General features: G+C 41.7%; 1 protein-coding gene across 1 annotated transcript; it reads right to left on the bottom strand.

Annotated features, from left to right (window-relative positions):
* Window positions 1-232: 232 nt before the first annotated feature.
* LOC125458434 (cation channel sperm-associated protein 3-like) lies at window positions 233-25,353 on the bottom strand. Its single transcript, XM_048543693.1, has 8 exons — window positions 25,274-25,353; window positions 25,040-25,190; window positions 22,406-22,636; window positions 21,081-21,263; window positions 6,379-6,519; window positions 6,175-6,294; window positions 4,159-4,316; window positions 233-389 (listed from the first exon to the last, which is right to left on the bottom strand). The coding sequence occupies exons 1-8, from the start codon at window positions 25,351-25,353 to the stop codon at window positions 275-277; spliced, it is 1,179 nt and encodes a 392-aa protein (XP_048399650.1). The 3' UTR covers window positions 233-274.
* Between the last annotated feature and the right edge of the window lie 1,786 nt (window positions 25,354-27,139).

Here is a 27,139-nt window from a genome sequence, read left to right as displayed (position 1 = left end):
ACATCAGAAACAAAAACAGAAATTGCTGAATAAACTCAGCAGGTCCGGCAGCATCTGTGGACAGAAAACGTTAACTCTACTTTCTCTCCACCCGCTGATTTTTTTCAGCAATTTCTAATTTTGTTTCTGGAAGGGCTGCACTTTGATGAAGGCTGGAAAGGAAGTAAATGAAGACACAGCACAGCACTACTTAGAACTAGTTTCCAAATATCCTTTGATAGACAGTTAGAGTAAAATAACATGTCTAAAAATATGTAGTTTTCTTTTTATTTATTTATGTAGGATTACTGGTCCCATCTCCATCCTTCTTTTCAGAACGCTCTTGGTGACGATCAACTTCCAATAAGTTACCCAGAACATACGATGTTTCAAAGTAAAGCTGCTGTAATCTAAAATATAGAGGAAACAAACGTTAGCAATCACAGTGGCTCAATGGTTGGCACTGCTGCCTCACAGCACCAGGGCCCCAGGTTTGATTCCACACTTGAGTGACTGACTGTGTGGAGTTTGCACATTCTCCCTGTGTCTGCATAGGTTTCCTCCGGGTGCTCCAGCTTCCTCCCACAGTCCAAAGACGTGCAGGCTAGGTGGTATGGCTATGCTAAATTATCCATAGTATTCAGGGATGTGTAGATTAGATGGGTTCTAGGGGGACAGGTCTACATGGGATGTTGTGAGGGTCAATGTGGACTTGTTGGGCCGAAGGGCCTGTTTCCACGCTGTGGTGATTCTATGATCTATGAAGTTTTTACCAGTTAGAAAAGGCTTGTAGTCCTTTCCTCACCCCACCTACCAATTTTGTTCCATTAAAGACGATTCCTGGTGCACATTATGTAGCTGAAAAGGCTGAATGCATTGCTTGCTTCTAGCTTACCATAAATATTACCCTTCTCGATCTAAAGCACTTAAATAAGGATATACCTTCTGATGGTCTCTTGAGGGAAGATATTTTGCTTCTGTGATATATTGCCTTGATCAGAAACTCAACATAATTACTGCAATCTGTAATCTTCAACCCTTTGAACATTCTTAAGATAAAGGTCCCATGTTTGTTGCCTATCAATTGAATATTCTTCTTCCACATTGGTTAAGTATTTGCATTGACATTTTTCTGCTTTTTCTACTAGTTCATTTATACTTTCATTTTACATTTAAGTTATGATATATCAGGCCACTCTTTACATCTAGTCCGTGTATTTTTTCTTTTTCCTAAGCTATGTCCCCATACTGATCCCTTAACCATTTCCACCTGTCATATTTTTCAATGTTTACAAGTATCTCCTTTAACCATTAATTGTGCTCATGCATTCCACAGCAATGTGGTAATCCATGTAAAATGTTTCTTCCACTGCCTGTCCTATATTTGCAATGTTTAATTCTATATCTACGTCCCACTTGTTCTAGACCCTTAGTAAGAGTCTTGAGTCTGCATCCACTACTCTAGCTGACACGGTACTTCAAATTCAAAGTCTCATTGTGTAAAGAAACGTTTTCTCTTATGCTGGCATTGGTCCTTTTCCCTTAAATCGTCTTAAGTTTGGGCCCTTTAGCTATTGACAGTTCAGCCATCGGAACATTCTCGGTAGTTGTCCTTCCATAATTTTAAATGCTTTGCATCAAATTTGCTTTTAGATTTTTCTGCTCTAAGGGCAACCTTCCTGGTTTCTCCTGTCTAGCATGTAACTGTAACAACTTAATTGCTTGAGCTATCCTAGTAAACAGCTTCATTACATTCATCATTACATTCATCAAAGCCTTTGTGCTCTTCCTGTTCTACCCAGATTTGGAAACAAATCTCCAGCAGGAACTAAACCAATATTTTATGAATATACAGGGTAACTTCACTCACTCAAGGAGTAGGTCTACATTCCCATGATTCCATGATTTGTTACAAAACTTGTGAGAGGGTTCTAAGATGGGGAGGGAAAGGGCATTAGGAAGGCAGAAGAGGAAAGAGAGTCTATAGATTGAGGCTGGATAATCACAGCAGGTCAGACAGCATCAGAGGAGCAGAAAAGTCAATGCTTTGGGCCAAACAGTCCTTACCGTCTCCAAGAAGAGGAATTGGTGCCCAGAGAGACACAGCCTTGTTTTGCTAAAGAAAATGACAATTATCTGCAGGGGTGATTTCAAGACTAGCAGACAGATTTTTAAGGTTTTCAAGAGGAGAAAGATTTAAAAAAAGACATGAGGGGCAATTTCTTCTTTACACAGTCTCCTATAATGAATGAGAGTGAGTTTTGTGACATGGGCCACAGAACTGGAATGCATCAGTCTCAACTGATTTCTTTTAAGATAGAGGTGATTTTGAATCTAAATATCAGAGATGAGAACTAATGTCGGATTGACTATATCACCCATTTCTCCAGATTTTTCAACTAACGGGTGAACATAATCTTAGCGTGAGTGCATCATGGTTCACTCATTAAAAAATGTATCAAATTGCATTTCACACTATGTAGCAATTACTATTGAGAACATTTACTATGAACTCTATTTTGTCATTGATAAGAAACAGAAGGATCACTAAACTAATATTTACAGACCAAATCCAACACATTGGATGTGAATATAGGAAGTATGGTTAATGAGTTTGCAGGTGACATTAAAATTGGTGGTGTAGGGAACAGTGGAAAAGGTTACCTCAAAGTACGACAGGACCTTGATCAGATGGGCTGATGGGCTAAGGAGTGGCAGACAGTGTTTAATTTAGATAAATTTGAGGTGTTGCATTTTGGAAAGGCAAACCAGGACAGGTCTTAAACACTTAATGCTAGGGTTCTGGGTGTGTTGCTGAACAAAGAGACCTTGAAGTACAGGTTCACAGTTCCTTGAAAGTGGAGTCGCAGGTAGATGGAATAGTGAAGAAGGTGTTTGGTATGCCTGCCGTTAATTGGTCAGCGCATTGAGTATCGGAGTTGGGATGTCATGTTGCAGCTGTATAGAACATTGGCTAAGCCACTTTTGGAATACTGTGTTCAATTCTGGTCTCCCTGCTATAGGAAAGACGGTGTGAAACTTGAAAGAGTTCAGAAAAAAGTTACAAGGATACTGCCAGGGTTGGAGGCTTTGAGCTAAAGGGAGAGGCTGAATAGGCTGGGGCTACATTCCCTGGAGTATCGGAGTCTGAGGGGTGACTTCTAGAGGTTTATAAAACCATGGGCGCATGGACATGGTGAACAGCCAAGGTCTTTTCTCTGAGGTAGGGGAGTCCAAAACTAGAGGAAGTAGGTTTAAGGTGAAAGGGGAAAGATTCAAAAGGGACCCAAGGGGCAACTTCTTCATGCAGGGGGTGGTGCATGTATGGAATGAGCTGCCAGAGGAAGTAATGGAAGTTGGTACAATTACAACATTTAAAAGGCATCTGGATGAGTGTATGAATAGGAAGGGTTTAGAGTGATATGGGCCAAATGCTGGTAAATGGAACTAGATTAGGATATCTGACCAGCATTGATTAATTGGACTGAAGGGTCTGTTTCCTTGCTATACAGCTCTATGACTATGACCATTTCACCATTGCTTCATTAATTTGATTTCTTATTTACATAATTCACTTGTTTCCCAAATTCCTAGTTCATTCCAAACATGTAATTTTATCTCACGAAAACATCAGTTCAACTCCTCACTGAGTCCATAACCTCATTGTACTAGGGAGGTAATGAACAGAATCCAGGCAAACAAGTCAACAACATAATAAAATGTGAGGCTGGATGAACACAGCAGGCCCAGCAGCATCTCAGGAGCACAAAAGCTGACGTTTCGGGCCTAGTCAGCTTTTGTGCTCCTGAGATGCTGCTGGGCCTGCTGTGTTCATCTAGCCTCACATTTTATTATCTTGGATTCTCCAGCATCTGCAGTTCCCATTATCACTGAAACAGTCAACAACAGCAGTTTGCATTTCTAAGGCACTTTTAACATAGCATAACATTCAAGGGCATCATAGACAGAGAAAGCAAACATGATCTGTGACTAACTGCAGATGGCTCTCGTGTCTCCTATAATCGATGCAAAATCCGGAGAACTGGTCACTAGGAATTGTGAACTGAGAAAGTAAATGGTAGATGAACCTACATTCTCTTACATGCATGAATCTGTATAAGTTTTATATAACATGCAGCGGGTTAGCCAGCTTCCTCTTACATGGCATCTCTTACTCACTTGTATAAAGTATTATCCTGTTCATCAAGGCTCGTGAAGTAAATATCTATGAATGACAGACTTGAGCATAAATCATCCAACAAAACATAATCATCGTGTCGCAAGGTCTGTTTGAACTTTTCTACCATTTCGCTGAAACTTTCAAATTGGCTGGTTTTCTGGAAGAAAAGGCAAAGAAAATACTGATATTACAAAATACAGATTACTTTTTCTCTTTTGAGTAATTTCTCTTCTGTCTGGAATTATATAGAACCATCAAATTTTTACATTGCAATAAAAATGGCCATCAGCTGATTGTGTCTGTCCCAGGTGAATTAACTAGCTGCTTATTCTAAACCCAGCACATGGTTTGTAGTCTTGCAACTTCAGCACTTCAGATCCCGATTCCTTTTAAGTGAGTTGAGGGTTTTGCCTCAACCAGCAAACTGGGTGCTGAATTCCAGACACCAACCACTCTCTGGATGAAAAAGGTTTTCTTCATGTCCCTGTTAATCCTTCTACCAATCATCTTAAGCCTGCGCTCACCAGTAAGTGACCTTTCCACTAGCGGCAACAGGTGTCAATGTATACTTTATCCAAGCACCTCATTATTCTGTAGACTTTATTAAGTCAACCGTCAGGCTTCTCTGTTCCAAGGAAACAACCCTAAACTATCTAATCTTACCTCACTGCTGTAATTTTGAAAGTCCGAGAAACATTCTCGCAAATCCCATCTATACTCTCTCTGGAACGGTTCTGTTCTTCCTATAATAGTGACCAGAAGTGTAGACAATTCTTCAGCTGTGGCCTAATTAGTGTCTTACACAGTTCTAGCATTACATCCCTGCTTTCCTTTAATTTAATATCTCTGCAAATAAAGGAAAGCATCCCATAGGCCTTCTTTACCATTTATCTATTTGTCCTACTACATGTCCATGCACATCTGATAACTGGTGAGATCAGCCTACCATTTCTACATGTTAGAAATGTTGCAAAATGTTTATTCACTGAACATATGACACTGGTTGGTGTGTTGAACCATGTAGGCCCAAAAAGTCCAAGCCAATTCGAGAGACTGTGTTAATTCACTAGCCTTGTCCAGAAAGCTAATGGGAGTTACACAGGCTTTGGTTCAGGAAAAACTTCTTCACCCAGCGAGTGGTGGATATATGGAATGCTGTGCCCCAGAAGGCAGTGGAGGCCAAGTCTCTGGATACTTTCAAGACAGAGATGGATAGAGCTCTTAAAGATAGTGGAATCAAGGGTTATAGGGATAAGGCAGGAACAGGATACTGATTGTGGATGATCAGCCATGATCATAATGAATGGTGGCGCTGGCTTGCAGGGCCAAATGGCCTACTCCTGCACCTATTGTCTATTGTCTATTGAAAATACAAACGTATTTCAGTCCCACTCCTCATTGTGACGTTCTCCTTTCGCATACACAAAATATAGCCGATTGGAAGCAGCTTGCTTGACTGGTACCACATTCAAAGACATTCAATTCCTCCACCACCAATGCTCAATAACAGCAGTCTGTACCTTCTACCAGATGCACCACAAAGATTCACCAAGGCTTCTTAGGCAGCACCTTCAAAACATATGATCACCATCATCTAGAAGCAAAAGGAAAGCAGATACACAGGAATACCTGCAAGCTCATTTCCAAGTCACCCATCGTCCAGCATTAGAAACATATTGCAGTTCCTTCACTAGGTCAAAATCCTGGGAACTCCCTCCCTAATGGGTCTGCCTACACTGAATGGACCCACAGTGGTTCAAGAAGGCAGCTCACCACGACCTTCCCACGGGCAACTAAAGATGAGCAATAAATGCTGGCCCAACCAGCGATGTCCACATTCCTTGAATGGATAAAAAAAAATTATTCAGTGCTTTATGATGTGAATGTTAAAGCATACACACGGAAGTCAATTAAAATATTCATTTCAATAAACATTCAAAAGCAATGCATCCAGATTTGGGAACAGGCCTGTTTTATGACACAGAGTTTCAGTCAAATCAGAATGAATTCAATACCTGTTTCTCCATTAAATCTGTAATGTGCGATTGTTGTCTCTGTAATATAGCCTGCTTTTTTTGGAGCAAAATTGTCTCTCGTTCAGTTTGGACTCCCTTATTAAATTCTTTGGTTGTTTCCTATAAATAATAGTATAATTTATTTGGGTGGTTCTACTGATCAAAGTATTCAATGGGACGTAGTAAAAAATAAAATCAACGTACCCGAATATTTATAATGATAACTCCAATGAAGAGATTGAAGAAAAGGTAGCATGCTACTAAGATGAAACCAATTATGAAAATTCGACTTGACATGAAGCCAAGTCTGCCTGTTTCAGCCTGAAGATCAGTCCAGCCGTCCAACTGCAAAATACAAGAAGTCATTTAAACCACCCTAAAGATATAGTTGCAGCAAAATGATCATTTTCTCTATCCACAGTATCCTTATCCTTTACAAACAAAACAACAATGCATTGCATTCCAAGTTACATAGTTTCCTGAGAAATCTTTTCCTTTATTGTGTCATTGGATAGAAGGTCTTACTAATCTATGATTTTAAAGTTGTGATCAGAGATAATGGGAACTGCAGATGCTGGAAAATCCGAGATAACAAAGTGTGGAGCTGGATGAACACAGCAGGCCAAGCAGCATCTTATGTGCGCAAAAGCTGACGTTTCAGGCCGAGAACCTTCATCAGAAAAGGCGGAGGGGGAGAGGGTTCTGAAATAAATAGGGAGGGGGGCGCGGATCGAAGATGGATAGAGGAGAAGATAGGTGGAGAGGAGAGTATAGGCAGGGAGGTAGGGAGGACGGACAGGTCATGGAGGTGGGATGAGGTTAGGAGGTAGGAAATGGAGGTGCGGCTTGAGGTGGGAGGAGGGGATAGGTGACAGGAAGAACAGGTTAGGGAGGCGGGGACAAGCTGGGCTGGTTTTGGGATGCAGTGGGAGGGTGGGAGATTATGAAGCTTGTGAAATCCACATTGATACCATTGGGCTGCAGGGTTCCCAAGCAGAATATGAGTTGCTGTTCCTGCAACCTTTGTGTAGCATCATTATGGTACTGCAGGAGGCGCAGGATGGACATGTCGTCTAAGGAATGGGAGGGGGAGTTGAAATGGTTCGCGACTGGGAGGTGCAGTTGTTTATTGCGAATCAAGCATAGGTGTTCTGCAAAGCAATCCCCAAGCCTACACTTGGTTTTCCCAATGTCGAGGAAGCCAGAACACCTATGCTCAGTTCCTTAGACGACATGACCATCCTGGGCCTCCTGCACTGCCATAATGATGCCACCCGAAGGTTGCAAGAACAGCATCTCATATTCTATTTGAGAACTCTGCAGCACAATGGTATCAATGTGGATTTCACAAGCTTCTAAATCTCCCCTACCCCCACTGCATCCCAAAACCAGCCCGGCCCATCCCTCCCTCCCTAATCTGTTCTTCCTCTCACCTATCCCCTCCTCCCACCTCAAGCCTCACCTCCATTTCCTACCTACTAACTGCATCCTGCTCCCTTGACGTGTACATCCTCCCCGGGCTGACCCATCCCCTCCCCACCTATACTCTCCTCTCCACCTATCTTCTCCTCTATCCATCTTCGATCTGCCTCCCCCTCTCTCCCTATTTATTTCAGAACCCTCTCCCCATCCCCCTTTTCTGAAGAAGGGTCTAGGCCCGAAACGTCAGCTTTTGCGCTCCTAAGATGCTGCTCGGCCTGCTGTGTTCATCCAGCTCCACACTTTGTTATCTATGATTTTAAAGCAATGGACCCCAGAAGTCAGCACTGGGCCTACTTTCAGGGAAATATTGAAATGTGCATAACAAGGAACACCATAAACCCAATTTCAACAAAATTCTTGTATTGGCAAGGGGTTGTACTGTATCCGCCTCCTGTGACATCCACCAGGTTTTCTTTACACAGCATTATTTTCTTCTTCTTAACTCTGTCTATCCTTCCAGAGCCTACATGATAAACAACTTGTATCAGCCACCCCTCTCTCTCTCTCTCTCTGCTCCTCATTCAAAATTCAAGCTAATTCTTCTTCCACTCTGACATTACAAGTGCTCAAACTGGTCAATGCATACGTCCCACTTCAGAAAGAGAAGGCCAGCCTTCCTGAACACGCAGCATTCTGAACGGCACCAGCTGAGAAACGGACTTTAAACATGTTTTACAGCATAGGCTGGAGAAAACAACATAATGGAGTGATCAAACAGTCAAAAATGTCTTGGATCCAAGATCAAAGGACAGGTTATCTCAACAGTTTAAAGAATACTGATTTTGGATATGGGATGCATGAATAGCATGGTTCACGTGAAGCAATCTTGAACGAGATGCTCTGAGGAATTCAGGAAATTTGACAGTCTGCATATCCAGATGAGATGTACCCTAGGCTCTTAAAGAAGGGATAAAGCACAAAACAGTCCAATCCATGGAACGGGTGGCTGCCCATGCAGCGTACTTGAGATGGTGAGGGCTGCTGCTTAAGACGGAGAACGCAGGGGAACAAGCAGTGAGCTGGAGCCTGCTCTGACCTACTTGCCAGAAATTTTGCTTTCCAGTTTCTATCTGGTACGTGGGAGTATAGGCAACTGCATATCAATGAGGCAAGACCAGACAGCAATGGCATGCAAATAAACAACTCATCACTCACCAGTGAGATTCTCACTTCATCATCCAAAACATGGTTGCAGAATCAGACTTTTCGTTCTTGACTGATCTTATTTTTCTGATTTCGCCATATTTTCACAACTGACTCACCAGTGCCCATGTCATTCAGAGCTGGGAAAACTTCACTCAATGGCTTTATTTATGAGAGCATTTTCTGCCAAAGCATTCATCCAGATTTCATTAATGCTCTGGGGTGGAAAGTGTTTGATTCTTGTACAGAGGGGACACTGTACAGTATATGGCAAGTTGGGGCGGGGTGAATAGTATTGAAGAATGCTCACTGTGGAGAGAAGGGTCTGAATTGCTGCTGTATGTATTATTTCTCTTCACATTGTTGCATCCAATTAATGGAAGGAGTGGAGATATTTGAAAGGACTGGTAACCACTGAACTGGAGTTGATCTCAGGTTTCCAGAGAGTAACCATATGTCTGTGCATCATTGAGACCATTAAAATAACTTGAGGCCCAGCTGGGTGCCTAGTACTCAGCTGTTGAGAAGACCAGAGCTCCAGAGCTATGGCAGAAGTTTGGTGAATAGTGTTTTTTTGCATCCCAGCTTGTAATGGTAAAACTTTGGATGACATCCACTCATATCTTGGTCTTTTCAACAAACTTAGGAAGTGGTGACATAGTTACGGAATGGTCAAGGTTCTTGCCAGCAAACACAGGATTTGGGTCCAGTCGCATATTTGCTCCGTAGAACACAACATTTTAGATGTGACGTGCCTAGGGATTTTCAAAGTGAAATACAGAATCATTGGAATTTGCTACATTTGGTTGCAGTCTCCACTTGTAGAAATATTCATCAATTTTTGGTAGTTCATGGATTAGAGAGGATTCCATATCCAGGAATGATTTTGCTCGAGTTATTAAAGCAGTATCATCAGCATAAATACATTTTCATGATGTGCTGGAGGCCATGTTGTTTGTGTAGACATTTTAAAAGGTCAATACTGGGATTCTGGCCTGGGCAAGGCCTAGGCTCTTAAGGAAGAGGCAAGGCACAAAACAGAGTTTTCTCAGAGTACTGGGCTCATCTCATGGATATATCTTCATCCTTCACTTGCTCAGAAATATCCTCAATGTTACCAGCAGTTAAGGAGGGAGGAATCAACTCCCCTCTTTTTAAACCCTTGACAATCAGTCACATGTATCTAACACTCTTCAATTAACAAAAATAGAAAATACTGGAGAAACTCAGGTCTGGCAGTATCTGTGAAGAGAAAGCAGAGTTAACATTTCAGATCCAGTGACTCTTCATCAGAACTCGACTGAATTTAGTTAACCAGATCAAAAATGAAGGCGAGCCAATGTGAAGGTATTTTGACAGTTATTATCTATTAAACCCAAGAAAATAAGATAAAAAAAAATGCCCAGAAACATTTTTTTCAAAAAGGTTTAAACAGGAGGAGGAGGAGTGTGTCTGTATAGATAGGAGATAAAGGTAGTTGCAGTTGTAAGTTAAGTGCCCTTGAGTTGTGAGAATGAAACCCGAGTTCCAACTTTTTAGCTATTCTCCCATTTTCTTCAGGAGTACCAAGCTTTCAATTAACAATAATTTCTTGATGAAGATGAGATAACAAGATCTGGAGCCGGATGAACACAACAGGCCAGGCAGCATCAGAGGAGCAGGAAAGCTGATGTTTCAGGTCTGGGCCCTTCTTACATTTTTTCTGAAGAAGGGTCCAGACCTGAAACGTCTGCTTTCCTGCTCTTCTGATGCTGCCTGGCCTGCTGTGTGCCTGCAGCTCCACACCTTGTTATCGCAGACTCCAGAATCAGCAATTCTTACCATTTCTTGTGAACACTGTGTTTTTCCCCCAAGTTGCTTTTTCACTGATGCTAAGTTTCTGAGATTCAGAGAGAAAGGCAGAAAATAACTTTCTGTATCACTAATCAATCCACATTGCTTTTTCTGTCCTTTCTTACTCAAAGGTTGTTGTTGATATGCAGTTCCTTCGTAGATGCTAGTGTCTGACACTGATCCGACTGGATTGTTACAGACAACTTTTCATCTCTAAACACGTGAATTCATCATCCAAGTGTGAGTAAAACAAGACATGCAAATTTCTTGATGCTTTGCTGAGTATCAGTGTCTCAGTGGTAATTCCAGTTTGTGTATTCCATACAGGCTTGTCAGGTGATCACAGCAGCTATGTTTAGATCAGCAGAGTTCTCATTTAGAACTATATTAAGTCCTTGGGAGGCTCAGGCATTAAAGTCAAATGATGAAATGTGAATATTTGTATACCGGGGATAAAAAGGACTGCAAGATGCTGGAAGCTAGTGTCAGTAAATGTGGAGGTGGAAAAGAACAGCAGGTCAGACAATATCTGAGCAGCAGGGAAGTCAACGTTTCACGCCTTTGTCCTGACAAAGGGTTTTGGTCCGAAACATTGATATGCCTGCTCCTCAGATACTGACTGACCTGCTGTGTTTTTCCAGCTCGACATTTATTGACAGAATATTTGGAGACCATTTTCACTACAATCATAACAACAACAGCTAGAGCAATTTGGCACATGGCAGTACAGGGACCTATTGAATATCAACCCATTTTCCCACGCAATATCATAAGCTGAGTAAACATCTAGAAAAATGGCTCCAAACTTTGAAGAGTAAAGGGTTAACAAAACCAATACTCTGACAATACACAACCAGCCCAGCTCTTTCTCTCCACCCACTGCATCCCAAAACCAGTCCAACCTGTCTCTGCCTCCCTAACCTGTTCTTCCTCTCACCCATCCCTTCCTCCCACCCCAAGCCGCACCTCCATTTCCTACCTACTAACCTGATCCCACCTCCTTGACCTGTCCGTCTTCCCTGGACTGACCTATTCCCTCCCTTCCTCCCCACCTGTACTCTCCTCTCCACCTATCTTCTTTCCTCTCCATCTTCGGTCCGCCTCCCCCTCTCTCCCTATTTATTCCAGAACCCTCACCCCATCCCCCTCTCTGAAGAAGGGTCTAGGCCCGAAATGTCAGCTTTTGTGCTCCTGAGATGCTGCTGGGCCTGCTATGTTCATCCAGTCTCACATTTCATTATCTCTGACAATAGCTACTGAGGATACACATCCTTTCTTTTTCCTTTTCTTTTATCATGTGCTGGTAAGTACAGTGATTTGATACATTTGTTTTTATTTATCTGGTACTTAATGTTGTAGTAGAACAAAGTTAAGCTTAAGAGTAAAAGTTGCAGGAGATCCCAGACCCACGTTATCCTCCTCTTGCTCCATGTGGGAGCTCAGGGGCGCGGCTGATGTCCCTGACTCCTACACGTGCAAGAATTGTGTCCACCTACAACTCTTGTTAGACCACATGATGGCACTGGAGCTGTGGATGGTCTCACTTTGGAGCATCCGTGATGCTGAGGAAGTTGTGGATAGCAAGTACGGCGATTGGTCACACCGCAGGTTAGGATTGCTGAGGGAGAAAAGGGAATGGGTGACTAAACGGCAGAAAAAAAAGGCAGGAAGGCAGTGCAGGTGTCTCCTGCGGTCATCTCCCTCCAAAACAGGTATACCGTTTTGGACACTGTTGGGGGAGATGGCTCACCAGGGGAAGGCAGCAGTAGCCAGGTTCATGGCACCATGGCTGGCTCTGCGGTACAGAAGGGCAGGAAAAAAGAGTGGAAGGGCGATAGTCATTGGGGATTCAATTGTAAGGGGAGTAGATAGGCAGTTCTGTGGTCAAAAACGAGACTCCCAAATGGTATGTTGCCTCCCAGGCGCACAATTCAGGGATGTCCTAGATAGACTGCACGACATTCTGAAGGGGGACGGTGAACAGCCAGCTGTCGTGGTGTGTATAGGCACCAATGACATAGGTGAAAAAAAGGGATGAGGTCCTACAAGTAGAATTTAGCAATTTCAGAGCCAAGTTAAAAAGTAGGACCTCAGAGGTCGTAATCTCAGGATTGTAACCAGTGCCACGTGCTAGTCAGAGTAGAAATGAAAGAACAAGTGGCTTGAGAGATGGTGCAGGAGGGAGGCGTTCAGATTTTTGGGACATTGAAACCAGTTCTAGGGGAGATGGGACTATTACAAATTGGACAATCTACATTTGGGCAGGACTGGAACCAATGTGCTCGGGGTTGCTTTCACTAACGCTGTTGGGGAGAGTTTAAACTATTGTGACAGGGGGATGGGGACCAAATGAGGAGGTTAGTGGGCAGTAAGGAGGTAGTATCTAAAGCATGTAAGAAACTAGATAATGAAGTCAGTGTAACTAAGGGAAAGAGTAGGCAGAGAGCAGATGATGAACGCGAACAGACATGTGGTCTGAGGTGCATTTGTTATAATGCGAGAAGTGTAGTAGGTAAGGCAGACGAACTTAGGGCTTGAGTTAGTACCTGGGATTACGATGTTATTGCTATTACTGAGACTTGGTTGAGGGAAGGGCAAGACTGGTAACTAAATATCCCAGGATATAGATGTTTCAGGTGCAATAGAGAGGGAGGTAAAAGGAGTGGAGGAGCTGCATTACTGGTCAAAGAGGATATCACAGCTGTGCTGAAGAAGGGCACTATGGAGGACTCGAGCAGTGAGGCAATATGGGCAGAATTCAGAAAAGGAAGGGTGCAGTAACAATGTTGGGGCTGTACTACAGACCTCCCAGCAGCGAGCATGAGATAGAGGCACAAATATGCAGACAGATTATGGAAAGATGTAGGAGCAACAGGATGGTGGTGATGGGAGATTTTAATTTTCCCAACATTGACTGGAATTTACTCAGTGTTAGGGGTTTAGATGGAGCAGAATTTGTAAGGAGCATCGAGGAGGGTTTTCTGGAGCAGTATGTACATAGTCCAAGATAATGAAATGTGAGGCTGGACAAACACAGCAGGCCCAGCAGCATCTCAGGAGCACAAAAGCTGACGTCTCAGGCCTAGACCCTTCATCAGATGAAGGGTCTAGGCCCGAAACGTCAGCTTTTGTGGCTCTCTGATAAAGGGTCTAGGCCCAAAACATCAGCTTTTGTGCTCCTGAGATGCTGCTAGGCCTGCTGTGTTCATCCAGCCTCACATTTCATTATCTTGGATTCTCCAGCATCTGCAGTTCCCATTATCACTGTAAATAGTCCAACTTGGGGAGGGGCCATTCTGGACCTGGTGTTGGGGAATGAGCCCGGCCAGGTGGTTGAAGTTTCAGTAGGGGATTACTTTGAGAATAGTGCTCACAATTCTGTAAGTTTTAGATTACTGATGGACAAAGAAGAGAGTGGTCCTAAAGGAAGAGTGCTGAAATGGGGGAAGGCCAACTATAGCAAAATTTGGCAGGAGCTGGGGAATGTGGATTAGGAGCTGCTGTTTGAGGGTAAATCTGCATTTGATATGTGGGAGGCTTTTAAAGAGAGGTTGATTAGAGTGCAGGACAGACTTGTCCCTGTGAAAATGAGGGATAGAAAGGGCAAGATTAGGGAACCATGGATGACAGGTGAAATTGTGAGACTAGCAAAGAGGAAAAAGGAAGCATACATAAGGTCTAGGTGACTGAAAACAGACAAAGCTTTGGAAGAACATCAGGAAAGTAGGACCAATCTGAAATGAGGAATGAAGAGGGCGAAAAGGGGTAATAAAATATCTTTAGCAAACAGGGTTAAGGAAACTCCCAAAGCCTTTTATTCATACATAAGGAGCAAGAGGGTAACTAGAGAAAAGGTTGGCCCACTCAAGGACAAAGGAGGGAAGTTATGCGAGGAGTCAGAGAAAATGAGTGAGATTCTTAATGAGTACTTAGCGTCGGTATTCACTGAGGAGAGGGACATGATGGATATTGAGGTTAGGGATAGATGTTTGATTACTCGAGGTCAAGTTGGCCCAAGTCGGGGTGGGGGGGGGGCGGGGAGAAGAAGTATTGGGTATTCTAAAAGGCATTAGGGTGGACAAATCCCCAGGTCTGGATAGGATCTATCCCAGGTTACTGAGGGAAGAGAAAGGGGAAATAGCTGGGGCATTAACAGATATCTTTGCAGCATCCTTGAGCACGGGCGAGGTCCCGGAGGACTAGAGAATTACTAATGTTGTCCCCTTGTTTAAGAAGGGAAGCAAGGATAATCCAGGTAATTATAGGCCGGTGAGCTTGATGTCAGTGGTGGGGAAGCTGCTGGAGAAGATACTGAGGGATAGGGTCTATTTACATTTGAAAAGAAAATGGGTTTATTAGTGATAGGCTGCATGGTTTTGTGCAGGGAAGATCATGTTTTACCAACTCAATAGAATTCTTTGAGGAAGTGACAAAGTTGACAGATGAGGGAAGAGCTGTAGTTGTCATATACACGGACTTCAGTAAGGCATTTGATAAGGTTCCCCATGGTAGGCTGATGGAGAAAGCGAAGTCGCATGGGGTTCAGGGTATACTACCTAGATGGATAGAGAACTGGCTGGGCAACAGGAGACAGAATTGTAGTGGAAAGGAGTTTCTCAAAATGGAGATCTATGACAAGTGGTGTTCCACAGGGATCTATGTTGGGACCACTGTTGTTTGTGATATACATAAATGATCTGGAGGAAGGTATAGATGGTCTGATCAGCAAGTTTGCAGATGACACTAAGATTGGTGGAGTAGCAGATAGTGAAGGGGACTGTCGGAGAATGCAGCAGAATATATATAGATTGGAGCGAACCAAACGGTAAATGGAAAAGCCTTGGGGAAAATTGATACATAGAGAGATCTGTGTGTTCAGGTCCATTGTACCCTGAAGGTGGCAACGCAGGTGGGCAGAGTGGTCAAGGAGGCATACGGCATGCTTTCATTCATTGGACAGGGTATTGAGTACAAGAGTTGGCAGGTCATCTTACAGTTGTATAGGACTTTGGTTCGACCACATTTGGAGTACTGCATACAGTTCTGGTCGTCACATTACCCAAAGGATGTGGATGTTTTGGAGAGGTTTACTTGTGGTTTAGCAATCTCTGCTAGGTTTGATGGAGGCATATGAGCAAGGAGCAGGAATAGCCAATTGGTTACAAAATGAGCTTGCCGATAGGATCATAGGGTGGTGGTAGACGGGTGTTCTACACGTGGTAGACTGGAAGCCTGTGACCAGGGTTGGTCCACTCAAGGTCAAAGGAGAGAAGTTATGTGAGGAGTCAGAGAAAATGAGTGAGATTCTTAATGAGTACTCTGTGTCGGTATTCACTGAGGAGAGGGACATGATGGATCTTGAGGTTAGGGATAGATGGTTGATTACTCTAGGTCAAGTTGGCATAAGTCGGGGGGAGGGGAAGTATTGGGTATTCTAAAAGGCATTAGCGTGGACAAATCCCCAGGTCTGTGACCAGCAGCGTGCTGCAAGGATTTGTGCTGGGTCCACTGTTCTTCATGAGCACAAACAGAAGTTGCTGGAAATGCTCAGCAGGTCTGGCAGCATCTGTGAAGAAAAAAATCAGAGTTAACATTCCAGGTCCAGTGACCCTTCCTGTGGACTGATGGTAGCTGGGAAAACATCACTCTGTATCTGTTGGTCATAATTTATATAAATGACTTGGATGGGAATATAGGAGGCATGGTTACTAAGTTTGCAGCTGACACCCAAATTGGTGGTACAGTGGGTAGTGAAAAAGGTTATTTGAGTGTACAACAGGATTTTGATCAACTGGGCCTGTGGGCTGAAGAATAGCTGATCGAGCTTAATTTAGATAAAAGTGAGATGTTGCATCTAGTTAAGACTAACCAGGGCAGGACTTACAGTTAGTGGTCAGGCACTGGGACCTGTTGTCAAACAGAGATACCCAAGGGTGTAGTTACATTGTTCTTAGAAAGTGGTGTCATACGTAGACAGAGTGGTGAAGAAGATATTTGCCATGCTTGCCTTCACAGAGTGCAGAAGGAGGGGCGTCATGGTACAGCCAAACAAGACATTGGGAAGACCACATTTGGAGTACTGTTATAATGCTGGTTGCCCTGCTTTGGAAGGATGGTTTTAAACTGAAAAGGGTGCAGAAAAGATTTGAGGATTTTACCATGACTGAAGGGTTTGAGTTATAAAGGAGGGGCTGAATTGGCTGGGGCGCTTTTCCTCTGCAGCATAGTGGGCTGAGGGATGACTTTATAGAGGATTATAAAATCATGAGGGACATAGATGAGGTAAACAAAGGTATTTTCTGAAAGGTCTGTTTGACTGTATGACGCTATGAGCAGACCATTCCCCCTCTAAAGCCTTCTCCAACAGTTACTAAGATCATAGTTAACCCGATTGTAACCTCAAATCTACATGGCTGCCTACCACAGATAACCCCACTGCTGAGCAAAACTCTCCAGTTCTGCCTTCAAAACAAGCTTCCAAAGGCTTTTCAGGAAGAGACTTCCAAAGACTCACAACCCTCTAGGAGAAAGAGTTCTGCCTTCTTTCTGTTTTAAATGGGTGACCAGTGACCACGAGTTCTAGAATCTCCAACTACTGGTATTATTCTTTCCACATTCATGTTGTCAAGGCCCCTCAGGATCTCATATGTCTTAATTGAGTTGATGCTTCAAATTGCCTCTGGCGGTTCCAGTCCCAGATGACTGTTTGTAAAATCCATGTCTTCAACATAGTACATTCAGCTTTGATTTCTACAGTTGCCCAAAGATTCAAGGAGTGTCTTGTGGCTGCTGCAGGTTCTTGTGCTTGTTGGTATTATTAAAAAAGAGCTCTGCAGTCAAGATTCCTTTTTCTGGTGTTGATAAGATGTTCATTATAGGTCAGATTTATATTTGCTACTACATATCTGCTACGTCTGAAGGTATTACTCCTTGATACCCAAAAGATACCTTGTGACCTGATGGAATAAATGGTTTACAAAAGGTCTTGTGAAAAATAAATGAATCACAATTGTTGTCAGGGAATTGACACAGGGCAGATAAGCTAGGTTTCCAGTTCTCTCAACTCTCTACAATATGGGCTATATGTGAAAACACATATAAGCCCACCAATCTCAACTATCCTAGTAACAGAAACATATACACACAGATAAAATTTGTTTGTTGCAGGAATGAGTATTAGCTTGCTGTCTGAAACTGGAATAATCTAATTTTCCGGTGTATCAAAATTCCCACACATTCCCAATTTAGACATTATTCAAACAATAAAGTCCAAAATATTACTACTGCTGCGTTGGGTGAAATCTGATTGTAATCTTGATGGGTAATTCCACATATTATTGCTACTCCCTGAACATTCATTTCAATGTTTACTATTTTCTTCCAGCAAACACTGTTTCAGTATATGCTGCCTTAACAGTGGTCAATTGTCTGATTTTCTCAAGAAAGGTCCTGACGTGAAACATCAACTTTCCTACACTACTGATGCTGCCTGATCTGCTGTGTTCACCAGCTCCACACTGTATTGTCTCGGACTCCAACATCTGCAGTTCATGCTATCTCTCAATTGCCTATTTGTTGGTGTGATTTAAATCTCCCAAAAAGAGTGAGAGCTGTTGATTCTTTTAGGTTCTTTGAGAGAATGACAAGGTCAGTTGTTAAAGGGGAACAGGTAGATGTCGTAAATTTGGATTGCAAGAAGATATTCAATAAGGTGCCACTTGAAAGGCGCACAAGATAGGAGTTCAAGATAATGAATTGAGGATTGGGTAACACACAAAAATAGAGGAGTTAGGGTTAATGAGTCTTTTACAGATTAGAAGATATAACTAATGGAGTACCACAACAATCTCAATAATTCACCATCTGTATTAATTGGAGGACAGGGCAGAATGCAATGTATCCAAATGTGCTAATGATACGGAAGTAAGTAGGAAGGTATGTTGTGATAAGGACATAACAAATCTGCAAAGGAACACAATACATTGAGAGAGTGAACAAAAACTTGGCGGAAGGAGTTTAATGTAGAAAAGTGTAAGGCCATGCATTTTGGTTGAAAGAATCATAAAACCGACTTATTTAAAATTGAGGGTCCAGAAAAGTACATCACAGGAATCTGGGTGTTCTTGTGCATGAAATAGGAAATGTTAGCATGCAGGTGCAGCAAGTATTTAAGAAGACAAACGGAATTTCGGCCTTCATTGCTGAGAGATTAGATTTTAAAAATTAAAGGAAATTTTGTTACAACTATACTGGATGCTAATGAGGATGCACCTGAAATACAGTGCGCTGTTTTCATCACCGTATTTAAGAAAGGATATACTGGTATTAGAGACCGTTCAAAAGAGATTCACTAGACTGATTCCTGGAATGAAAGTGTTGACTTATTAAGACTGACAAACTAAACTGGACAGGTCTTTATTCATTAGACTTTAAAATAATTAGCGCTGATCTAATTGAAACATATAAGATTCTGAGAGGGCTTGACAGGGTAGATGTTGAGATGATGTTTTCATTAGTGGGAAAATCTCAAACCGGAGGACACAGTTACAGAGTACCATTAATTAAAAATGAGATGCAAAGCAATTCCTTCTCCAAGAGGACAGTGAATATCCAGAATTCCCTACCCCATTGAGTTGTAGAGATGAGATAATTGAAAATATTTGAAGTGGGGATGGACAGAATTTTAAATATGGGGTAGTTGAGGTCTATAATAAACTGGTACAAAAGAATGGTTGAGCCTTGGGGCAGTTTAGCCATGAACGTTTTGAATGGCAGGACTGGTTTTATGGGCCAAATAGCCTACTTCTACTCTTATTGCTTATGATGTGGAGATGCTGGTGTTGGACTGGGGTGGACAAAGTCAGAAGTCATACGACACCAGGTTATAGTCTTAACAGGTTAATTTAAAATCACAAGCTTCATTGCCTGACAAACGAACAGTGAGCCGAAAGTTTGTGATTTTAAATAAACCTGTTGGATTGTAACGATGTCATGTGACTTCTGACATATTTTTTATGTCCTTATGACTCCCTCGGTGTATAGCACTTGCACTCAGCAGTCAAATTTCTTCCAAATGGTGGCAAAAGTGTGACTAGGAATTTGGATGGGAGAGAGGCTTGATTTTATTGATAATCAATTTATAGATAAACTCTCACATGGACATCAAAATGAACACCATTTTCCTCTGAAATGGCAAATGGAATCTTTTACATTCAGCTGACAGTTCAAATGGAATGTGCCCTTGATTCAACAATACTACCAAGAGTGCGTTTCTGCTTCACTGCTTCACATTCATGAAGGTCCATCATTTGAAATGACTCTTCAAATGATCAGATGTTTCCACTCAGAGCCCTAGTGTGTGAAACTGGAGTGTGCAGATAAGCCAAGTAAAATAAGGGTGTTCTCAGCCCATTTCATTTGGATAGCCAAGGTACACATTGAGAGCTGAGGTACCCAGGACAACTTTGGGCATGGGGTCAGGAATGCTGTTAGGATTGGGTAATGGTTCAGGCTTCATTTGTGGGGAGGGGTGTCTGGTAGCCATGGTGGGGAATCAGGTATCCTTTGAGATTATTAACTGTGGAGAAGACCGTGTACAAAAGCTGCATGAACCCTTTATAACTGTGCAATCTGTCAAGAGGCGTCATCCTGTCTAGAAGTGTCGGCCTGTCAAAATATGTTTCGTGGATGACAGTACTATTCCTGTTGGAGTGTAGTCTGAAAAATTACAGTTTTAAGTGTAGAATTATTTTTTCTCTTGTGTGTATGGGTACTTGTAGATACTGAGCAAGTTGGCATGGTGGGTAAAAGGGAAAGACGGGTGAGTACTAAGTAGATATTGTGGCTATAAGGAACCATGGACAATGTATAGAGGGGATTAGGTGTCAGGGATTGATATGGGGAGTGTCGGGGGTGGGGTGGTGGTGAAGGGAGATGCAAGGGATGAGGGCTGGAGAAAGGTTTTAACATTTTATTCTTTTGTTTTAATTTTTGACCACAGCACTGAAGCCCAAAGGCAGATTTTCCACTCAGCCTACCTCAGAAACTAGCCGCCTCCTCAGCTATTTCCAGGCTAATTGCTCAACTCCCAATCCAGTTCCCAGCTCCCTGTGAGACTAAGTAAGTTATGCACATGGCTAATATTAAAGATCAGGTTTGCAGAGCCAGGATTTCTCCATCCTCTGCATACTTGACCCAGGAACAAAAATCTGGTCCTGTATGTTCAAGTCGCCGAAGTACTATTTGTTCTCACAGTCCTCAGATAAAAGTCCTTCCAAATGAGTCAGGCAGACTCCTTAAATCCAAAGAAATAAATTACACTCTAAATATTTTAAAAAATGTCTGACTTATATAAATTTCAATTTTTACCATTTCTGAATTTTAGGAGAAGTAATCAGTATTTTGTTTGTTCCCGATCAATATAAAGAATGTGCAAAATGTTTCATTACCGTTACCAAACTGAAGAGTGTAAAGAATGCAGATCTGAGGTTACCCCAGTTTTTGTAATCGCCGTGATCCGTGTTTCCATAGAAATAGTATCCAATCAGTGCAAAAACAGTCATCAGTAAAAACAGGAGGAACAGGACGAAGAAAACACTCTTCAACGTACTCACCAGGGCAGTAGACAGCACCTATAGAGCAGAAATGAATAGTTGTTTCAAAAGAAGCTGTAGGTAACTTTAAGAAATAATCACTCCTTAATATCAGTTCACATCAAAATTTTAGATCTTACCTTTCATTTAGATTTTGAAATGGTCTAAACAGCCTTGGTCCAAAGGCTGGCACAGGAGTTGAATTCCAGAGGTGAGGTATGAGTGCCTGGCCTTGCAGGGTATTGCCCTAGGCCTTACATCTTCAGCTGCATCAATGACCTTTCCTTGATCATCAGGTCAGAAGTGGGGATGTTTGCTGAAGGTTGCACAATGTACAGCACCATTCACAACGCCTCAGGTACTAAAGCAGTCAACATCCAAATGCAGGAAAATAAGTGATATCCTGGTTTGGGCTGACGAGTGGTAACAAATATTCGTGCCACTCAAACACCAGGCAATGACCACCTCTAACAAGACAGAATCTAACTATCGCACATTGACACTCAAAAACATTACCACTGAAGAATTCCCTGGAGGTAAGCATTCACCAGAAACTGAACTGGATTTGCCATATAATTACTGTAGCTGCAAAGTCAGATGCAAGGAACATAACAGTGAATCACTCAGCTCCTGACTCCCAAAAGCCCGTCCACTATCTACATGGCACGAGCCAAGAGTACAATGGAATACTCTCTACTTACCTGGTTGAATGCAGCTCAAACAACACTCAAGGAGTTTGACACAATCCAAGTCAAAGTGACTCACTTGACTGACACTAATTTCACAAGCACCTTACTCCCAAACACCAATGTTGATTATCATCTGTGTGTACCTATGTACAAGTTGAATTGCAGAAATTTACCAAGACTCCCAAATAGCACCTTTTAAATATACATCAACTGTTATTTTGAAGAACAAAGGGAGAAGATATATGTGATCACCACTGTCTGCAACTCACCATCCTGATTTGGAAGTATATTGCTGTTTCCTTTTCATTCAGTCAAAATCCTGGAACTTCTTCCAGCGTATCTAACTCAAAATTGGCTGCAGTGATTCATGAAGGCTGTTCACCTTATTCCCAAGGGCAATTAGAGATGGGTAATAAATACTGGCCCAGCTGGGACAAGCAAAAATCCATTAATTAACTTTAAAAATTAATTTACTTCACCCAATCTATTTACCTGTAAGCCACGAATAAATGAGATTGTCCGGAGTGTTCTGAGTGGTCGTACTATATGAAGCCAGTATAGAGAACGTTTAAATTTAAGAGGAAGAAAGCGGTAGATAAAGGATAGGCTGAGCACGATGAAATCAAACACATTGAATCCAATCTTCCAATATTTGATTGGGTCAACATAAATTTTTGTTAAGAACTCCACTGTGTAAATGGCCAAGAACAGCTGTTCAGACACCTATCCAAATGAAAGCAAATGATTGTGATTAAAATATTGTATCTGAAGATATCAACATTCTTACACTCTCCCTCCTTATCTATCAGATAGCTGGGGACCTCCCTATGACACAAGCTGTTGCCTTAATTCAAAAATGTAATTTCCTTTCTACAGGCAAGTAGATCAATCATCATGAAGCCATTTCCTGTTCTACATAAGGAAATAATACCAAGACAAAAATTTATTGCCACTACTTGAGAGATTCAGTAGAAAGGTAGATCAATTTTGAAATGTTCTAGTCCTGATGTGGACCAAGCTTCCAGATTGGTGACTCTTAGAAATGACCACAACAGTGCTCATTTGGAGGGACTGGTACAAAGGGCATTATTTTGAAGGAGGTGAATCATTCTAAATTTGCTGTCCCCAAATCTCAACTCCATGGTAGCCAAAATGGATGTATTTTCTATTGGAACTTCCGCTCAAAAGTTGAAATTTAATAAACAACTTTTTCTGAATACAGAATATCAGTTAACAGAGGAAGAAAACTTGAAAAAAAAAGCACAATTAATCCAGAAAACTATTAGAAGCTGACTTGAGCTGATGTCTCGCATATATATTTCTTTTAAGAATCAATGCCCAAGAATATTAGAAATGAATAAATCTGATGTGTTCCTCCTTTATGTTCAGTCTTATGCTTCCAAAAGTCTTCACTTTCCTTTTCAGTGCATATTTACCCCAACAAGTGATGGCACATTCGATATTACTACAATGTATCCCATTGCACTTTCAGGATTAATATTAGTTTCGACATATCCTAGCCTTATATTTGAGGTAGTTTGAAGCATTTGGGCAGTTTCTTTGTTTACTAGATGGGTATACATATGTTAGCTGTGTTGATTTGAACTTTAATCTCACAGGAGGGCCTGAAACTATGACTCGGTCCTCAATAAAACTGAGAAAAAGCTAGTGAAGGTCTAAGATATTTTCTAATCAACCTACTCAGCAATATTGTCACACACCTCTGGAACAGGTGGGACTTCATGCCTTTGGGTTAGAAACCCTGTCAGTGCACCATGAGTGCCCCAGTGAAGGTAAAACTATCAGCATGCAATTTAAACACCTCTGTTTGTGACTAGCTCAAGGTGGTCATAGAAATTGCAGTAATATTAATGAGGTGTCACACAGAAACATAGAAAATAGGAACTAGAGTAGGCTATTCAACCCTTCAGACTTGCTCTATCATTCAATATGGTCATAGCTGACCATCCAACTCACTACCTGTTCCTGCTTTCTTCACATACCCACATACCCTTTGATCCCTTTAGTTCTAGGAACTTTATCTAAGTCCTTCTTGAAAACATTCAGTGTTTTGGCCTCAACCACATTCTGTGGCAGAGATTTCCACTGGCTCACCATTCTTTGGTTGAAGAAATCGCTCCTTATCTAAGCCTTAAATGACCTACCTCATTTCCTTAAACTGTCTCCCTGGTTCTGGGTTCCCCAGTCCACAGGAACATCTTTCTTGTGTTTACGCTGTCTCGACCTATTGGGATTTTATAGGTTTCTATGAGGTCCCTCTTACTCTTCCAAAGTCTCGTGAATATAGTCTTAACTGATCAAGTCTCTCTTCTTACATCAATCATGCCACAAATATCAGCCTGGTAAACCTTTGCTGCACTCGTACTATAGCAAAAACATCCTTCTTCAAACAACAAAGTGAAACTTGCACCAGATACTCCAGGTGTGGATTCACCAAGGCTTCATACAAGTGCAGCAAGACATCCTGCTCCCATACTAGAATCCTCTGACTATGCAGGCTAATATATCATTTGCCTTCTTCACTGCCTACTTCACCTGCATGCTTACTTTCAGTGACTGGTGTACAAGGGCACCAATGTCTTCTTGCATCTCTCCCTTTTTTAAAATCAATGATTATTCAGACAATAATCTGTTGTCCCGTTTTTGCTACACATGAAGCATCACTACATCCTTGTCGGGGCTCACCTTCCCACATAGCTTTGTGTCCTTTGCAAACTTGGAGATATTATATTTAGTTGCATGTCTAAATCATTAACATATATTATGAATAGATGGGGTGCTAGCACTGTTCTCTGTAGAACCCCATTAGTCACTGACTGACAAATCAGAAAAAAAGATTTGTTTATACTTACTCTTTGTTTTCTGTCTGCCAGGCAGTTCCCTATCCATGTCAGTACTCCCAATCCCTTGTGATTTAATTTTGTATTCTAATCCCTTATGTGGGACCTTATCTGAAAGTACAAGTAAACCACATCAACCAGCTCCCCTTATCAACCCTATAGGGGAAACTGCAGGAAATGTGGGGCATATACCCTCAAAACAATAGGAAAGTACTAATAAATTCAACTGTGTAAATATATTTCAAAAATATCATGCTTTTCTTACATTAAAGAATATAAAGAACTTGTTTGCCATTTGGTAATCTGTCTCAAGTGCCATGAAAAGGGAATTTGCTAAAATCGTTGTGAAGATGATTCCTTTGAATATCCAACTCTTCGTAAGTCTTTTAACATAGTTATAAAACACACCATCTCTCCTAGGAAAAGAAATTCAGAGAAAATATAAGCATCAGTTCCTTCTACGGAGGTAGTAAAAGCCCCACACCTTGGATTTACTCACCGTTTTCTTCGAAAGTCAAAAATTGTTTGCTCATGATGACTACCGTACTTGAGTGGATGGATTTGTTTCCCTAAAGGCATGCTCAAATGTTATTTGTTTGCTTGCTCAAAAAAATGCCATTACTTTTAACTGCTCTATATCATAGAAGGTCTATTTTGATCCAGAAGTTAAATATTTTCTGCAATATCTTGTTTGCCCGTGAAAGATCACAGTATGAAGAAAACAAATTGCTGACATGCAATTTATTTTATAAACAGTTCTAGAATGGAATAATGCACAGCAACGGAGTAAACAATAAAAAGAAAGTGATTGTGATGTACTGGCATTCCAGGATGTAGCCAATACTAAGTGGCAAAACCACAAGCAGGAATAGCCCATTCGCCATTTTGAGCCTGCTATGCTATTCAATAGGATCATGGCTGAGTCATGGCCCTTAAAAAGCTTAAAATGCATCTATTTCTTTCTTGAACATATTCAGTGATATAGCCTCCACAGTCTTCTGTGGTAGAGGATTCCAGAGATTCATTAACCTTTGAGTGAAGAAATCTTTGCTCATCTCAGTCACAAATGGTTTATTCCAAATCCTGTGTTCCCTGGTTCTAGACTCCCCAATTAGCATGTTCCTATTTCTGTATTGGTTAGTCACATAGTAGGGGGGGTTAATGTAGACCTTAAACACTTCTGCCTCCAATTCATCTCTGCTGTTAGCCTTGTCCAGTTTGTCAGTGACAAGGGGACAGATTGTTACTTGTTTTACCCTTTCTTAGTTGTGGTATTGCTTTAAGTTGACATGACACAGCCGTTGCTTTATTCCTTCTTCTAGGGTCTCAATTCAATCATTCAATTCCACAAGATTCTTGGTGAGTCTGCACAGGCCACTGAATTAGGTTTTCAAAAGGGTTCATCTGATAATGGTAGGAGCACTAACACATGGGTCCTGGATGAAAGGTTCAGGTGTTAGCCTCATTTTCATCGGTGTCTGAGTGATTTTCAAGTGTTCTCTTTAAATAGATCTAGTGGGGTTTTTTGGTTCGTTATTATTCCAAACGTACTTCCATAAAGGTATAGGAGGCACTTCCCGACTCCAAATATGACTGTTAAATCTTCTTTCTCTATCTGGGCATAGTTAAACTCTGCATTAGCCAAAGTCCTGGATGCAAAGTCCTCTCTATTGGGTCACGTCTGAGGTAATAATATCCTGATGACATATGGGGAGGCATCACATGTCAATGCCAGATCTCGCTTGGGGTCATAGTGTGTCAACACCATAAAGGATGTTTATTCACTTCCCAGGAAGAAACGGATTGGCTATGCGGCCATTTCCAAGACTGACCCTTTTTTAAAAGTTGATGCAAAAGTGCCAGGATGGAGGCCAGGTTGTGAATGAGCTTTCTGCAATAATTCACCAGGCCAAAGAAAGGTCTAAGCCTTGGTACAGATGTGGATGTCAGGGCACCTTTGATCACCCTCACTTTACCTGCCAACAGGTGTAACTCAGTCTTGTCGACTTTGTAGCCCAAGTATGTCACTGAGTTCTGAGGCAAGGTCTTTCGACCTGAAATGTTAACTCTGATTTCTCATCACAAATGCTGCCAGACCTGCTGAGCTTTTTGAGCAATCTTTATTTTTGTTTCTGATTTCCAGCGTCTGCACTTCTTTCAATTTTTATTTCAGTCACTTGAGGTGCTTAGTGCACACATTTTTCCTTTCTAAGGTGAATACCCAGCTGAGAGAAACATCTAAGGACTATATTTAAGTTCTCTTAGTGCTCCTTCTGGGTCTTCCCTAGTATTACCTCATCATCTAGATGAATGGGAAGTTTTGCGCTGTCTGCTGAAAAATTGCACAAGCTGATAATACTCTAAA

Source organism: Stegostoma tigrinum, chromosome 13 (assembly GCF_030684315.1).
Source record: "Stegostoma tigrinum isolate sSteTig4 chromosome 13, sSteTig4.hap1, whole genome shotgun sequence".
Taxonomy (NCBI): Eukaryota; Metazoa; Chordata; class Chondrichthyes; order Orectolobiformes; family Stegostomatidae; genus Stegostoma; species Stegostoma tigrinum.
The sequence above is the reverse complement of the archived record's forward strand: the minus strand, read 5'-3'. Positions and strand labels throughout refer to the sequence as shown.